At 39.7% G+C, this 17,932-nt stretch overlaps 1 protein-coding gene across 30 annotated transcripts in view; it reads left to right on the top strand.

Annotated features, from left to right (window-relative positions):
- The window catches only part of EPB41L3 (erythrocyte membrane protein band 4.1 like 3), a 140,690-nt gene that overhangs the window by 109,810 nt on the left and 12,948 nt on the right, over positions 1-17,932 (top strand). For 16 of the 30 annotated variants that reach the window (XM_054057932.1, XM_054057930.1, XM_054057945.1 and 13 more), the window contains exons 9-14: positions 2,405-2,557; positions 4,492-4,589; positions 5,932-6,107; positions 8,040-8,260; positions 11,857-12,423; positions 16,514-16,567. In XM_054057932.1, coding sequence (XP_053913907.1) covers positions 2,405-2,557; positions 4,492-4,589; positions 5,932-6,107; positions 8,040-8,260; positions 11,857-12,423; positions 16,514-16,567 — 1,269 coding nt within the window. The remainder of the gene's footprint in view (positions 1-2,404; positions 2,558-4,491; positions 4,590-5,931; positions 6,108-8,039; positions 8,261-11,856; positions 12,424-16,513; positions 16,568-17,932) is intronic. The other 14 variants (XM_054057934.1, XM_054057952.1, XM_054057950.1 and 11 more) reach the window with 4 other exon arrangements.

Genomic DNA, 17,932 nt, shown 5'->3' with positions numbered 1-17,932 from the left:
AAACTGATTGGTAAATGTCACTCAGTAGCTTTTTTTCAACATCTTTTATCCAACACAAAGAAATCTACAAAACATCAACAAAGTGAGTTCCTGTTCTAAATACCTTACAGGCTTCGTTACTGAAAATTTAACATAGCATAGCATTAAGGCTTAAGTGGGGTTTTTTTCAGAATTTTGGAGAAAGAATGTGAAATTCAAGATGGGATATATTGAGATAACTTTTTTTTTGTTTTTAAGTATATTAGTATCCAGTTTTACTCTTCTATTTTTCATACAGCAAGACTCACAGCAAGAGAAGTTGGTAGACAAGCCCATCTCTCTTTAAACTGATGTTCTTAATTTAAACTGCTGCAGTGCTAAACAAATTGTGTCTGTCTGTGGGTTGAGAAGCCCAACAGTAATCTTGAAAACTGAGCTGAAGGTGGGAAAAGTAGACTCTGCGTGAGAAGTAATGTTTAGTTTTCATTAGGTCTGTCAATGAGATCTGATGGTATCAGGCTAGGGGACAAGTATCTCTGGGGAAGTCTTTTTGAAGTCATGCCGTGGCAGATGTCTCTCTGTAAATGTCAATTCATTAAGGCTGTGCCAGTATCTTCAGTATTCAACAGATGCTGGACTCACCAGCTGCTGTTAAAACAGTTCTCAATTATCCAACACAAGGCTACAATAAAAAATGCGTTCAAATAGACAGATCTGTCTTCTGGGTTGTCACTGCTCTGACGAAGCCCCCCATTCGTATGCAGAGCTGCAGGGATGTGCAGCTCAGCGTCTTGTGCCTTGGACATTAGAGAACAGTTTTCTGTTCCATGCAACCGCATCGCTCCTGAAAAAGAACCAAATTCTTTTAGTCGGGTTTCACTTTGTGCCAAAAGTATGATATTGAAAAGCAGTCTCTGACACCAGCTAGCAACAGAAGCCATGAATGCACTTAGATCAGCTCCAAAGTGCAGCATGAGGGAAGAACGTATTTCTCAAGAAATTTCTAAAAGTATATCAAAAGAAAGAGCTCCTTGCACCTATAGCTATGTGCCATATATGAGCATGTGTGCATTTCGTGCGCTTGCCAGGTAGTGGGATTACTGGCAATGAGATTTTCGTTTTTAGAATGTATTCACTGTGTTTAGATGTTACTCTCTGCTTAGGAAACTGTGGAACTAAAGCCTACTGACAAAAAAAGTCTCTTCTGTAGTACCTGACAGTGATGTCACACCAGAGTTTTGTTTAGAAACATCATTGGTGGAACATACATCCTCTGTTGGTGTGTTTTCTAACACTGAAATGACAGTCATTGTATGTTGTGTTTCTGATTTTAAAACTATTTTTTTTTTATATTTCAAGTTGTGCCACAGCCTTTTCATCACAACTGACCGTGCATGTCTTTGGGTCCATCTTAAAATGTGATTGGCTTTTCACCGTGTGCCTAAAAGATGGCTTGTTGGGAAAAGCAGAGGAAAGCAATGAATTCATTACATAATTATCAGAGGGCCAGCATCTTCATAGCTTCTGTTGTCAGACTTTTGTAACTCTTAAGTCGTTTTAAAATAATTACCGAAGAACTCTGCATTTTAACGTAGATCCTTCTTTTCTCCAGCAGTACTAGAACTTAGATAAATGGAAAAAACAGAATTATACAATCTAGTGGTAATAGCAAACAGTGAAGGTTGGGTTTAGATGACTGGAAGGTTTCTAAAGGAAAGAGAAGTGTATACCCTTACTTAAAGAATACATATTTATGGGTGTATTCTGATAAGATTGTGGCCAAATCTTTTATAGTGCTAACGTGTCTGACCTACAGCTTCCCTGTCAAAAATGGGTTATAGCACAGGCATAGTTGCACACTTTTAAAAGAGTCTTTCTGGTCTGAATGTCTGACTTTCTGCCCGCTGGTCATTTCAAAGTGAAAATACTGAGCATAGGCACAATAGCATTAAAGAAACTAGTCAACCAACTAAAGCCAAGCTAAGCAAACTGCAGAAGAAAAATCTAAGGATTCAGAAAGCTTAATCATGGAGATGAGTGATGCCAGAGAAGTAAATTTGTATGCTGTCCTACTTACTTTCAATCTGCTATTTATTTATTTAACACTTTTATTATTATGCTAATAAAATTTTGCTATATGGTTAATACATTATTTTAATAATATCTGAAATGTCCCCCCCCCCTCCTTTTGGTGTCATTCTGAAATAAAAGGAAATGTTCATAACACTGAGTTTCTCTCACTGGTCCAACCTAACTATTACTTGCATGAATGCAATCAGTGAGTAGGGTAGCTCAGAAATCAGGTCACTACAGCTGATGCATTAAAAAGATGTAGCTCAGATAGAAACACAGTATACAAGAATCTGTAGAACTGTAGGGTATAAGGAGAAAAATACTCAACAAAGTGCATTGTTTGCTCTTCCAGGATTCTGAAGGAGTGGAAATCATGCTGGGAGTTTGTGCAAGTGGTCTCTTGATATATCGAGACAGACTCAGAATAAATAGATTTGCCTGGCCAAAGGTTCTGAAAATTTCCTACAAGAGGAACAACTTCTACATCAAAATCCGACCAGGGGAGGTAAGGGCATCCTGACACTCTCTAATAAATGAACCTTTTAAAAAACCTCACGTTCACATTGATTTCTTGATTTGTCATGTCTGACATGCCTCTCCATTTGTATATTTTTTAATCTGTGCTGATTTTCTTAGGAAAGATTAGGTAAACACTTTGTTTAAAGTACAGGTAAAATCTTTAGTGTTCTTCTATTTACATCCAGGAACTAATGTAAAGAATAAATGCAGCCATCTGCATGTAACAAGTTCACCTATATTATGAATACTTCAGGAATTTAAGTAGCATACTCTTTATTCATGGAGTGCTCTTCATCTATGGTCATGTTCTATATTAAGTAAATGTCTATTCATCTTACCCACTAAGAGCTGTAGAGAGGCCATACCAAATTTTGTAAGCATAGCAGAATAGTACATTTCGAGTTGGAGCAGAAATCTGGAGGTCAATAAAAACGGAGTTAAGCATCCGTCATTCAGCATTTTTTGTAGCTGTGTGCATTAGTCCTCCCCGGCCCACAGGAGCTCATGTTCTGACTCTGAAATCTCGTACAGTGAGTGCCCTCTCGTGGCTCAGACGAATGCATAGCAAATGTCTACCTCTTGGGCTGAGTGTGCATTAACCCAAATATAAGATGATAAATCTTTGGAAAAATCACAGGAGGTCAGGATAATCAGAGGCAAAGGAGTGTTTCCATTTTAAGTGGTGGAACAATAATCAGTCTGTGATAGATGAAAAACCCAGATCCATTTTAAAGGTTTGAGCTGTACAGCAGGACAGATATCACCTGGTTGAGGACTGACATTTTTCCTCTGATGCAGCATGGCAGTTGGGGGTCCTGAGCCAATGTCTCCAGTACTGACTTTGTAAATGACCTGGGAAGTCTGCTGGGAACCCCTGCCAGTCCCAGGTCTTGAGCCTTTTTTAGAGTCCTAAACCAAACTCCACAAACTCCTGCCTCTCAGCAGACAGTTTTGGTAACCAATTTTCCACAAAAAAGAATAGCTGCTTATGTTCGCAGTGCCTGCCCTCCAGCACTGAAGTCCTTTTGAGCAATGCTGGTCTTGGTATTTAGCATCCTGTGACCAGGTCATAGTTCCTTATGCAAAATAATCAATGCAGTCTCATTCCAAATCACATTTGATTCACTGTCTCACGTGTTGCTTATATCATCTTTATTATTTTGCTCCTTCCTGCCTCATTTCTCTCTGTGAGGTCCCCATAGGGATCCAGGCTTCCGTTCAAGTGCCTTTCCGCCTGCCTTTCCCCACTCACAGCAACACTATTTCACCTAGTCAGCTATCTACGTGTAGCCATCAACATGTTACAGTGGTTGTAGCTGGCACAGCTTTTGCATCTGAAATACATAAATCTGCAGCACAACCTAGAAAAGGTCTCTTAGTATCGCCAGGTGTTTCAATTACCTTTCTTTTCCTCATCCTCCCCAGGAGATAAATTAGCTAAAACCACTGTGATTTACTAACTCTAGTTCTTTCACTGCAAATCTCCTTAATCTAAGTCTGTGTAACCCTGGGGACTATTGCTTCCCTGCAGACTATTCTCAGGCTCCCTACTTCTGTTTAAACTGGTGAAGTTAAAACAACAGGGTTAAAACACTTAAATGATGGTTTTCTCACAAGTCTTAACTTATGTCTTTGTTGCTATAGGGCATACAACATCACTATCACCATCAGAAACCTTCTGCTCGTTATCTTGGTTTCCCCCAGAAAACAATCCTCAAAGGTTGTCTTTGATTATCACTCAGCTCCCTTTCCAGAGACTTGTCTGTAGAATATGTATGTATGCGGTTATATATGTGAGCATATGTGTTCATCTCTGCAATGAGATAATATAGATGGAGGAAATGAAGATGAACCTGTGTACACTGTCTGAAAGTACATGCACAGCATCAAATACACCCTTTTTCTTTTTTTCCTACCTAGTTTGAGCAGTTTGAAAGCACTATTGGGTTTAAGTTGCCAAATCATCGTGCTGCAAAGCGCTTATGGAAAGTATGTGTTGAACACCATACATTTTTCAGGTATGTGAATTTCTTTTCTTAAAGCTGTGCCATAAAATGCAACAGAAATGTCAGCAGAGACAAAATCCTTTAAATCGAATTTGTCTTTTTGATTACGAGGTATTTGTGAGCAGACAAGGGAGGGTTATTGCTTCTTAAAAATGTAAGATGTTTCAGCCAAATTATTCATACTGTTTCAGATAGATACTGGATGTTTAAAATCACCATATGGTCCCAGCTAATCATTTTTCTTTATCTCTACCGTGATATCATCGCTCACTATAATTAAAGAGGCGAAGGACTCTGTTGCACTTCTGCACATACACTTGTATAGGGAGAACAGCTTAAATGGAGGGTTACTGGGGAATGTGGGTAAGAGTTAGGAAAAAAAAAAAAAGAGTTTTTTAGTTAATTACATATGAAAATACAGTGTAGGTGGTGTATTTTTTTGGTCACCAGAATACCCAATCCATAACTGCAATTTTTGCGTAACTGAGGAATTTTGCAACTATATTTTTGACATCTAACACTACCTGAGAAAAGTTTGGAGTAGTGGAATAAATGGTGTAGTTAGTCTCTGCTGGGGTAGTCAGTGAGGAGATCCTTAGCAGTGGAACTCAAGAGAGTGAGATTTTCTATGGTACAAAAGGTCATCCAACACTTAAAATCCCCTCTAAAGCTCTTTGGGAGGACTGAAGATTTTCTCTCCTTTCTTAAAACCTGGTTCAAGTTGTCTATATGTTCATGTGGAATGCAGTCATAGTGGCAAATGATCTAAAAAGAAACTGTGCATTTTTTTTTTGCGGTGTCTGATTTTTAATAGAAAATCAATGTCTAAAGCATAAACTCCATAGCAGGAGAATGGCTGCTTCAGCAAGCTTCCATAGGCAAAATATAGAGGGTGGGAGGGCTCTAACATGAAAAATATCTGCATCCCAGTGAATGAATATTGCCCTGCATCCCCTGAAAATCTGTTCTCGCCCTGTCCTCAGCATAGGAGGACTGTGTTAAATTTGAAGTATGAGAGATATATCTGTATTTCAGCCCAGATCAGAGTCCCTTATACAAGGAACACCTTATTTTTAGATTTGTTGATTAAAAAATAAAAATCTGTTTTTCAAGCAGGAAGGGACTGAGTGATTCTTGCTTGTTAGGAAGAACTCATCTCTTCTAATGCGTTACCTAAGTGGTTTTGCCATGCAGTATGAGGGGCATCCTTTGATTCCCTTTTAGCCACAGACCTATGAGGCACAGGTTACGATGGAGAGTGATACCCAACAGGTGTCATCTCTCCTCTGCAGAAATAGTAGAATAATTTTTGGAGAAGGAAGGGTTAATGAGTGAACTGCTTGGTGTCTTTTAGGCTCCTGCTGCCAGAAGCACCTCCAAAGAAGTTCCTCACGCTGGGCTCCAAGTTTCGCTACAGCGGTCGGACACAGGCCCAGACAAGAAGAGCCAGCGCACTCATAGACCGCCCCGCACCTTACTTTGAGCGGTCTTCTAGTAAACGTTACACTATGTCTCGCAGCTTAGATGGGGGTAAGGTCCTCCTCTTACTTGACAAAGTCATTCACAGTGGTCACTGCTTTAGATTAGGTATAAACCTCTTGTCATATCATCTCCTTGAGTTTTGGCAGAATGGAGGCTGTGATTGCCTGCACGTTCACTGCAGGGCTAGGGGAGAAATACTGTACTAAATGTACTGCTTGTGGTTCTTACCAAGTGTTTGACTGGAAGAGGTCCTTGGGAGTCCACTCTTTGTGGAGCCCGTCTCCTTGACCTCAAACCTGCAAAGCACTTCCCAGGTTTGGAGAAGGATGAGGCACCTGGACCTGCCTGACTGAGGAAGTCAGGCTTTAATGCTTTTTCAAGGTTTGCGTGAGTAACTGTTTGGGTTTTGGTTTAACTTCGCTTTTACTCCTATGTAGGTTTTTCATTTAATTATATGTTACAATTCATAAATGAATTACTTCCCCTGATGGAGTAGTAACATTTGCCTCCTATTACTTTGTGTCCTAGTCAGATGAGTGCTAACAGGCTTTTTCCATACATTACTTCTGAAGGGGTGAGATGTAGACTAACATATGCAGGTCCTTCTTCCTCCTCCCTGTCTCCATGGTTCATGGAGGTCACTGTGCTGCTGCTCCTTTAGGTTAAACCAGCGTGTGACTCAGAATCTCAGCTACTTCATCAGGTGTTACTGTTGTCAGCTATTGAGTAAAAAGAGGTGGTAGCTTATTTTCGTGAAAAAAAAAAAAAAAAAGACTGAGACTAAATTCAGAAGTGCTGCTGGTTTATGTAAAAGAGGTGAATTCTCCTGCAGAATATCACAAACAGGTGGCAATTAATATAGCTGATGGTGGGGAGGGGGAGAAGCTTTGATTTTGAAGTACTAGTGACGAGCCTTCTTTTCTCCCCCTAAAGGTGCTGCTAGTCATTAATTATTTTGGAATCTTCTAATTCTGATGTGCCTCTTGCTCGTTACCAAGCAACTGGTGACCTGATTGCTGTGCATGTGTCTCAAAAGAGAAATTATCCTTCTGCATTATTTTGTTTGTAACATCTAAACAAGATGTCTCCCTCTACTCCCTTTGCTTTCTCCTGCCTCCTAAGCTCATTCCCGAGAGACAAGATATCTGAAACGCTTTTCCCCAGCATTTGTTAGACTCTGCAAGATTTTTACGATGTTAATTTGTGTAACTGCAAATGGGGGAAAGAGATTTTTTAAAGTCAGTGCTTATGATTTCTTCACCAATGTTGTTACTATAATGTAAAGGTATTTGTAAATATTTCAAAATCATTTTTATAGACTAAAATTTACTGAATTATCAAACATTTACATCCTAAAATATTCTGAATATTCAGTCTACTGAACTGAATGCCATCACTTCCCAGCATTTTTTAGGATAACGAGCTCACTTTACTGGCAGACATGAATACTCAATAATACGAAGATCGTATTTCTTGATTCTCAGATGATATGCCCGTGTTATATCAATATTGTCATTTCCTGCAATGCAGTGCATGACTTACCATGCATTTGATCTGCATTGTTATATTCTGACAGATTTTTAAAAAAATCTCTTCCACCCCCGTGTCTGATGTCATAGCTGGCTTTCCTTATGTCTTCTGCCTGATAACTGTGGCAACGCATTGAATTTTTTCTGCTGTTTTACTACAGTAGCGCTTTTAATGGCTTGCTGACATTTAACAACTGTGTAATGCACACATTAGCTACAGTAATGTGTGTATAGACATCCATAATGTATGTTTATGCATATAAAAGCTACAAGCTTTATTTTGAGTAAACAGTTTATTTAAATGTATGCACATGCTTCTGGTTTCCTGAAACATGATATAGTTGTGTTTTCAGCAATATCTCAAATGTTTTACTAACCCAGCTTTTTAACTTTACGCAGCTTCTCAGCAAAAGCTATTTCAGACTTTCCCTCTTTAAATATTTGCTTTTAGCATCAGTGAATGAAAACCATGAAATGTACATGAAGGATTCTGTGTCTGCTGCAGAGGTTGGTACTGGCCAGTACGCCACAACAAAGGGCATCTCTCAGACCAACTTGATAACCACTGTGACTCCAGAGAAAAAGGCAGAAGAAGAGAAAGATGATGAAGAGGGCAAAAAGAAAAGAGCAGAGGAAGTCACCCCGGTCTCAGCAGTACGCCATGACACCAAGGTAGAGTTTTGAGATTTTTGTATTAAAACTGACCTGCCTGGAGGGTGCTCAGAAAAACGCAGAATTATTAGGAAAGAAGGAGATACCTAATTCAGTTAAGGGAAACTGGAATAAACACAGTTTTAGGTACATGTATATACACGTCTTGAATGAATATTTTTATAGTTCTTACACGTTTCCTATAGGGTCGTAAAAGTTAGTTCCTGTCTCAGACTGTTTTGTGAAATCCACTTAGCAGTCAGCACCATGGTTTTTCACAAAACACTCAAGAACTATTTGGGAAATACTAAAAGTAGCTTAGCAGTGAACATTTTGCTCCTTTGATCTTCAGTCATGTTTTGTATTTAGTGTGGGCTTTGTGTTTTTTATTTTTTGACAAGGCAACAAAATACTTCTGTGTTCTTATGTAGCTCTGTGCTTTAAACTCTTGTGTTTTTCTCATATACTTCTACATAATGCTCTCTTTCCTTGCAGTTATTTCAATGAGCATTTTTCTCTATTAACTTTTGGGTATTAATATACTGCTATAAACTTTTTTTCCCCTGGCTTACAAAAGCATTTGCTTCCCTTGTTTGAAGTTTTGCATTGAAGAAAACTGGTTTTGTTCATGATTCTCTGCTCAGTTGTTCCATTCATCCCCCACCATCTCCAGTCCTACCGCCACTGCATACGTGTACACACATGGTTGTGCATTATATCTGCTGAGTTATTAAGATAGGGCAAATATAACAGAGGGGCGGAAAAGTCACTGAATTTCAGGGATTGACGATGAAGAGAAATAAGGTAGAATCAGAAAAGATCAAGTGTAGAATGTCCTCTGTTTCTTTTACATCGAAGAGAAGAAAATAGAATGTGAAATATTGAATCTAGGATATCATTCAAAAAGTGTAGTACAAAATGCACTTTCTAACCAAGTAAGATTTACCATCTTCATTTATGAGGAAAACCTTCTATGTATACTGTTGCACCCATGAAACCGTCACGCTTACAAATGTTAGCACCTGGACTTCTAGCCTTATCATATAAGGCCACAATGAGCTGCGCAGTTAAAGGATCAAGCCCTAAAAAAGAGTTGCAATTAAGGTACCAAAAATCAGAAAAAAATTACTGAAATTGCAGGTGAGATAAGATTTTCTTTTGAAACTCAACTGTAATTGTAGCATTAAAAATATCTGCAAAATTTAACTGAAGTCTTCTTGAAACTCCCATTCTTTTCTGCATGGAGAAACATTGATGAAAATCAAATATGCAGAAAATATCCAATAGAAACTGTCTATTTTCCAGGTGTTTGTTAACTTAAGTCAATGGAGAGATCAGCTGCATTTTGAAGAGCATCCGTTCCTTATATATGGCTAGAAATAGGCAAATATATTTTAGGAGAATATTTTGATGATACGTAACTCACAAATGAGTGATTTTTACACCCCACACACCCATCTGCCAGAGGTGGGTTCTGTTTAAACCGCCTGCTAATAGAGCTTCAGTTCTGTAAGCCTACAGAGATCTCTGTCCTGCTTCCAGCAGACCTGCTAACAGTTTTTATCATTTGTTAGAAAGAGAATAGGGTCTCAAGAAACACATGAAAAATTGAAATCATATTCCTTTTTAAGGGTATATCAGTTTTATAGGTAGGTTTCAGTTTTTCCACTCAGACATTTACCTTTTTTTAATCCATATGTATCTAGGTATAGAAGTTATTCTAAATATTAACACTGCAAAGATGTTAGTAAGTGAATAGTCTGTAGTAGCAAAGAATAAATTTACTTTTGCCTTTTTTGTGTTTACAATATAAAGAGAAGTTCTGTGTATTCAGCTCACATAATGTCATGTGAGTCCAGCACCGTTAAATTTTGACTTGAGGTTGCTGCATTAAGCCCATAAAGAAGATGCTTGTAAGTAGTTTGAAGCTAGGCTTGGGTTTGGTTGCTTAATTTGGGAATACAGATTACCTGAACTGATAGATTGGTTTTTTTAACTGTTCTGGTCAGAGAAGAGACAGAAGCAAAATAAAAGGGAGTGGAAGGAGCTCTTCTGAGTAAATATTGAGCTTAAATCTCATTCCTACTGTTACTATACCTGGTAAAGATTAGGCTTGGTAGCTAGCATTGGTGCAACATGTGTCTAAACACCGCTTGTTGGCTCAGAATTGGTACCAGCTTGTACAGGCAAATGCTGTTTTGGCTTTGAAGTCGTTCTGCTCTGGAGAGCTGGGAGTGGCAGTGGGAGTGAAATGCCTTTTATAGCTCCATGGGAAGATACGTGGTGAATGGAGCACTTCGGATTTTGTTACAGAGCCAGCGTGCCACTTCTGTTAAGTGCACCTAGTTCACTTTGGCCAAAACATATCCAATATGTCAGCATTGTGGCAAGTCTATTGTACTGGGGTAGTTTGGTGGTGAGGCCTGTTGTCCTTCTAAAGGACGGTTGAGACTGCTTGCAGAGAGCCTGTTTAGTTGGCGGTCAGCTAGTTGTGAGCACCCCTCCTGCTGAATCACCTCCCTGCTCCAATTTTTTGTCCTTGACTTTCCTTAAAGAAATGCTGAATGTACTAAAAATGGTGTATCAAAGCTGCTTGTTGGTAGCCAATATTCTTTGTGTTGTGGTACAATTTGTAGCAAAAGCATTGTGTACGTTTTACCTTGTTGCTATGGATAAAAAGGTCACTTTTTCACTGTGGGGAGATGTAGCTCTGTGTCACGGACCTCTGTCTGGTCAACCCTGCTTCAGATTCCCAGTGAAAGAACACAGGGTCTGCCTGACCAAAACTGTCATCTCCCTTCTTTCACCGTGCTGCTAAAATAGTGGGCTGCAGCATAGTGGAGGGCAGCAGAGTGCATGGCTGGGAGGGGGGCAGCCCCCTGGCACTGCTTGCTCTGGCTCATGCCAGGCAGAGGTGAGGGCAGGCTGTGCAGGCACCTGGCAGAGACCAACCCAGGCAGTGATGGGAGCTAGTATAGTGTTTTTCCATTGGTGACAGCTAACATATGGATTTATGCCCCTCAAAACCAGAAAGCATTTTGTTTAGTTTTAGGACCTAGATTTTTATTCTATTTTTTACAGATATTGTAATAGAGGAATTTGGGGGCAAAGGGTTTAGTTATTAGTGCTGAGATTGTCCAAAGCATAGGAGGGAAGCATCTGGCCCCGACTAAGCCTCCTCCTGAGTGCTGTCACAAGCAGTGTTGGTATTAGAAATGCATTCCCTCATTTCTTTGTTGCTCTCCATGTATTTCATGTTTGAAAGCTCCTTATGATCTGACACCAATCTTACAGTAAGTGGAAATTGGCATCACCTGAAACTCCACATATGGTCGTGAAGGTTCTTATGTAAATCCCATGCTGCAGATGACAAGACAAATGCTGAATCAAGAAGTTGCCTTTTGTAAGCTGTAATCCTGATTCACTACTACCTGTGGTGTGCGGCATGGGAATATGTGCCATTTAACTCAGTGGAAAGCTGTAGTGCTAAGATACTGTTTTTAATGTTATATATATAAATATATTATTTATCATCACGGAAGAAAATTAACTAATTACAGTTTTCTTTTTGTCCTTTTGCTTTTGCGCCTTGTTTGCTGCTCCTTCTCTGTCACCAGCCTTCTTTGCTTGGCACTGACTCCTGCCACCCCTCGCCATCCTCGCAGCCTGGCCACCATGCATCTTCAGCAAAGCTTCGCAGGAGATGCAAGGAGAGTGCTCGAACAAAGTCCTTAGGTTGTGAGACGCCCAAAGAGAGTGCCTCAAAGCACAACGAGTCAGAGCCAGATTCTGACAGAAAGGGACGAGTTTGCTCTGCTGAGCAAGACATGGCTTTCGGCTATAAGCAAAAAGCCAGCAAAGGCGGAACATTGTTTTCCTTCTCCTTGCAACTTCCAGAGTCATTTCCTTCCCTTCTGGATGACGACGGCTACCTGTCTCTCCCTAACCTCTCCGAAACCAACCTCCTGCCTGCCAGCGTGCAGCACTACCTTCCCATCCGCTCCCCCTCCCTGGTGCCTTGCTTCCTCTTCATTTTTTTCTTTCTGCTCTCTGCCTCTTTCTCAGTGCCATATGCCCTCACTCTCTCCTTTCCTCTGGCTATGTGCCTCTGCTACCTGGAGCCCAAGGCGGCCTCCTTGAGTGCCTCACTTGCCAATGACCTGAGTGACAGTTCAGAGGAAGAGGTGTGTACCTCGGCATCGAACACACTCTTTCGTGTTCAGTGCTTCAGTCCTAACCAGTGTTAGATTGCTGCAATAGTAGTCCTACTTTCAGAGCCTCATTTCTGTCTGTGCTGATATGTTAGAAGGGGTGGGTTTGATTTTTTTGGTTTGAGTTTGGGGTTTTTTTTTCCTTCTTTCTTATTTTTTTTCTCATGTTGAGAGTGCAGCTTGGGGCCCAGGGTTAGGCACAACACTGTGTGGAAGTGGCTTGGTTTGAACTGTGTCGGCTGATGCAAAGTAACTTGCACTAAACAAATTGCCACTGATCAGCTCCAAAGTATTGTATGTGAACCCACCAAGACCTTTTCTTCCTCCTATCGGTTTATAGTAGGGTTAGAATAGTTACCTAAATAATGGGAGTTAAGTACAATTTCCTGCGTAGTTTTATATACATGCATATATACATGTATGTATATACATCTCCTTTATAAAAATAGCTTGCCAATAATAATGGGCACTCTTGCCAACTTCAAGGTATTCAAAGTTCAGATGAACTTAGCTTTTTACAAGAGACCATCAACACTAGCCCAAGCCCAGAAAAGGCTTTCTGGTCCAGTGAAACCTGGATCTGGATTTTCAGCCTTGATCCCATCTCTGCTGCAGATTGAATTGTTTACCCATGTTTAAATCCAGTTTATCAGTGAGAGGTCAGATTGGGACGGCTCTGCTGCAGCTGTTCAGGGAAGCATGCCATGTGGGCTGTCTTGCCATATGCAGTGTTATATTAGCACTGCCTCAAGCCACCAGGGTTACCACAGGCAGATGAACCGACTGCAGGAGGAGTCCGTAGTGGTTCTGAGAACTGTGGGCATGATAATACGTCCAGAAGAAGGAAAGGAATCTGCTTAGTTGAATAACATACTACCTGGCATCTCAGTTTTTGCTGGTGCCCAGTTATTTGTTGTAGATAGAATAAAATAATAATTTTTTTTCCCCTTATTTTTCCTTTCCCCCCTTCATCTTCCAATGTGAAAATACAGTTTTGCTTTGTATGTAAAAGAGATCAGATAATCACAGATAGTTGGCCATGTATAAAAAGCCATCTTGGCCACTTGTCAATGCCCTTGCAGTAGTTGTCTTCAGTAAACCAGCTTGCACATCTAAACATTTGTGTAATCTGCCACTGTTGGTTTTGTAAGACATGGTACAAGATTTCAATTCCTTTTTATGGAAAGCCAAAAGTCGTATAAATTTATCTAGTGAAAACAATGTCTTTAGATGCTTTTGGCTCTGTGATGCCTAACAACTAAATAATAATGTGCAATTTCTGATAAAAAGCATCCAAAATGTTGCTGTCTCATTTCATGTCCTCATTTTGAGAATGCATTTAGGTCTCAATTTGCATTAGCTCTGCACTTGGATTAATCTAATAGCAATAACAGCATTAATACGGTGCCAGCTCCAGAGGCAATAATGAGATAGTGTTTATGTAATACATCAGTCTGTTCCTCTTTCAGAAATGAGCGCTTCTTTTTGTTAGTAAAGTTAGGAAGTATTGAGCATAAAAACTTATAAAATAGGCTTTTTAGTGTCACTCTTTTATGAGGGTGATAACTCTGGCAGTGCTTGCTAGCAGACAACACAGACTTGTGCCTAATCCAGAGGGTATTTCTTGTTCAAAATATTGCATGAAAGTGAGTATGTTTTAAACTTGGGCATGTCTACATTACATTGGCAAAACAAATCACAGCAATTACGATCACAAGTTAGAGGAGGTGCAACCGCAGCATCTCAGAAGAGACAGCTGCCTTCCCTTCCTGCTCAGACCCTTGCCCACCTATGACCCCCACCAGCAGCTGCACTACATCCCGTCTTGGAGTTAAGCCGGTCCTTTCTTACTCTTCACTCCAGAGGAAACCTGCCTTGTTGAGCCTTAATTTGTCTTTTCCTGCTCTGCAATAACCCCAGATCTTTATTTCAAGTAACTCAGTAATGTTAACTTTGACTCTATGGCTGTTGATCGCCTTGTCAGCAGACATGTATGTTGCAATAAAGTGAATTTTATGCCTACTTAGGATTTCATTGCTGTTACGGTGAAATAAATAGAAACCTTATTTTACCTCCAGTCACAATAGGTAGAACACAGTTATGCAAAAGTCTGCAGTGAGTATCCTGAGCCAATCTCATACCTTGCTGAGCTCCGTTCTCCCTTGAGCAGTGCATCTGGAGGCAGTTCAGGTAGTCACAGGCAGAATTTCTCTCCTTACATTTCATTAGCTTCTGTATTCGTACCTTAGCAGCTAATATTTCTATTGATTTTCTCTAATGTTCCCAACTTCAAGTTCTTAAATCAACCCTATGTGCCAGACTGACTTGCTACAGTGCCTTGACACAAATCTCTTAATTCCTTCTAAATGCCTATATTGATTAATTCCTCTTCTTTTTTCTTGTAAAGGAGTGACAATGCATAGATTTTTTTTTATATTGCCATAACTTTATAATTGCTTATAGTGTTACAAAAACATGAGATCCTTCATTAATAAAGAAACAATTTTGTAACACTTCAGTGGAAGCAAGTTGACCAGCTAGGTAAACTATTTTGGCATTTAAAAAATGAAAGTGATCTGTCTAGTGAGTGGCTATTGCTTGAAATATTGCATATAGCTTGCATTCATGCACTTACTTGCATTCGTAGCTTACATTCATTTTTGGAATAGTCCAAAATGCCCACTTATTCTTCTGCCTGTCATACAAGCAATACAAATTATTCAAAAGAATGAAGAGCAAAGTAATGAAAAAATATCCAAAAAAAAAGCAGGTTTATGAAACATGGGAGTTGTCAGAAAATGACAGAAGATAGGAAATTCAAAGACCAGTACTCCATCCACCAGTAGGTTGCTTTTTTTATCCTATTTCATGCTGATGTAGTTTGAGAATTAGATGTATTGTCCTAGCTTTAAATTACCTGCCTGGGTTACTTTAGATTATCCAAGGACCACAAAACCAATCAAAACCAGAGCTTTCTCTGATGTTAAAACAACTTGAATGTGCCAGTCTGGAGAAGTAAGGAGCACTTTCTTTACATACTAGATTTCCATAAGCTTGTATAACATGAAAAATAGTAATTTGAATTCTCTTCCCAGCCTGTAGTAACCTACACTTGACTTTCTGTTTATTAAATCTCGACACTTGCGTTCATCACTAAAATGTTCTTCGCAGTGTCGAGCAAAGCAGGGATAGATCAGTCTGTGCAATGCTGTGCTTTGTTTCATTTTTATCACTTGTTCCTAGTAAGTGTTTTCGGGGAGGGGGGGAGTTACTTTTATTTTTCTCCTGCTTTCATCCATACTCCTGAATGGAATGAGAAGTATTTTTTATTCTTTTGATGGTGGTTTTCTTTCTTTTTACTATTGTTAACAATATCAGCTGTTCTTTATTGGAACAGAGTGGGATCTGAGCCTTACCATTACTCTGCAGACAGACAGTAGAAGGGCTGGGGGTATGGTTATTTGAACTCCTTGGTAATGCAGACAGCCTCATGGTGTATAAATTTGGAGACAAGAATGATTTCTGTACAAATGAGGGGCTGAAAGTCAGGTGACTGTTAAAGTAGCCTTTTATTTATTATTATCTTTTCCCCCTCCAGATAAAAATTCAAATACCACATCAATCTATATTGGCTAGAACAAAATTTTATTAATAATTTTCTTTCAAAAAAAACATTATGAGAGGAAAAGTTTGTTTAGAAAATATTAGCTTCCCCCCCCTTTTTTTTTTTTTAAAAAGCCACCTGGCTTTCTTGAGATAAAAAACCTGCTATTCAAATTACACTTTCCCAGTAATGTTTCATATGGCTTGTAAATTTGTTCCAGTAAAGCCATATACTGTGTACAGTACGCCTCGAGTCTTCCTCTGAGTCTGTTCTGTTTACTAATATAGCATTTTTATTTTGCTTCTTTGACTTGTACATGGTTTGAAAAGCAATGCTAATGCAGTTCGCAGGGATGTTGAATTTAACAGTTCCCCATGTGAGCCACGTGTACTGATGAGCTGGGTTTATTCTTTATTCCTGCCTTCCTCTTGGGATCCGGTTACTTGTCTAACCAAATAGACTGACAGTGAGCAGACGGATACTGCAGCTGATGGTGAGACCACTGCCACCGAGGTTTGTACAGTTGCCAGCACCCAGTTATGGCAGGGGAGAGCATTTTGCCTCATCTCTTCCCAACCCCGAGTGCCAAACTGCATGTCTCCCATGGCAGTTCAGGATCCCTCTCTGCGCGTGTGTGCATGTGCCTGTGTGCGAGTTTAAGGGCTTTGCTCAGTGAGCTGAGCTTTTAGTGCTCCCCACCAGCTCCTCTTATTTCTGTGTTTGGTTTGGAAACTGTGAGGCCTCTGTGCTGTGCGCAGAATGGAGTGGTGGCAGTATCGCCCATGCCAATGTCGCCCCCTTGGGAGAGTCATGTTAGCCAGATTGTGCCCTGGATTGTTCAATTTGCTTGTTTGCTTTTATAATCCACAGCCTGTGTGAGAGGGAGAGAAAGACAAAAAAAGCAGTTTTCAAATTTTTAGTTTATAAATATCTAAGATCCTTGAGTGTAACTTCACGTGTCATCTTTACATATTGCCACCGGTAGCCCAGGTATTGTCTTCAGAAGAGGAACATAAAAAATTGCTATTTTCTTTGCACTGAAAAGCCTCAGATCTACGACATGGTAGATAGACTGTGCAGGCAATTTCAGCCCTCTGTGACTCCAGTCGAGTGCATATAATGCTTTCATAATTAATATGGCTGCAGCTGCAAACATGAGCCGAATTGGGGCTGACATCTGGTAGAAGGCAAGAGTCTTGCCACAAACACTACTGTAGGCTTTCAGTAGGATTTCATTAATATTTCAGACTGTTAAACTTATCATCAAGAAAAATTCTCTGTGTGACGTGTCAGGGCAATTCAGTCTTGGCTATAAGTAGAATAGATTTGAACTGAATTATAAAGTAATCAACATGTAAAGATTTTCCCATGGGACATTTGTCTAATTAGTGCTATATGAAAAATTAACAATAAAGTAGTGGGACAAGAATTTAAAAAATCCAAATGGAGCAACAACGTAAAGTCTGTTGAGATGAATCAGGAGTACCAAATGCTTTGAAGTGTCTCTTGTGCTGTGTGGCTTCAGACTTTGAGCCATGCAGAAAGTGAAACATAATCCTAAAACTGTGACATTTAAAAATTTCAGTTTATTAATAAAAAATGCTCAATAATTTCCCTAGCTGCCATCTTTATTTTAGGGGAGAAGATTATGTGAATCTCAGTTTTCCTTATGGATACCTGATTTTCGAAGTGTGGTATACTTGCTGTCTAAAAATTCAGCCCTCAGAATGAGGACTGTTTAGGCAGTCCATCTTGCATTGCTTTTGAAAATGAGAGCTGAAGCAGATGTGATACGTATGGCATTCCAGAAGACCACCACTGCAGATAGATCCTGAAAGAATATATATAAGCTAAATATAAAAAGAAATTATATACATA

This window comes from Cuculus canorus, chromosome 2 (assembly GCF_017976375.1).
Source record: "Cuculus canorus isolate bCucCan1 chromosome 2, bCucCan1.pri, whole genome shotgun sequence".
NCBI lineage: Eukaryota > Metazoa > Chordata > Aves > Cuculiformes > Cuculidae > Cuculus > Cuculus canorus.
The sequence above is the reverse complement of the archived record's forward strand: the minus strand, read 5'-3'. Positions and strand labels throughout refer to the sequence as shown.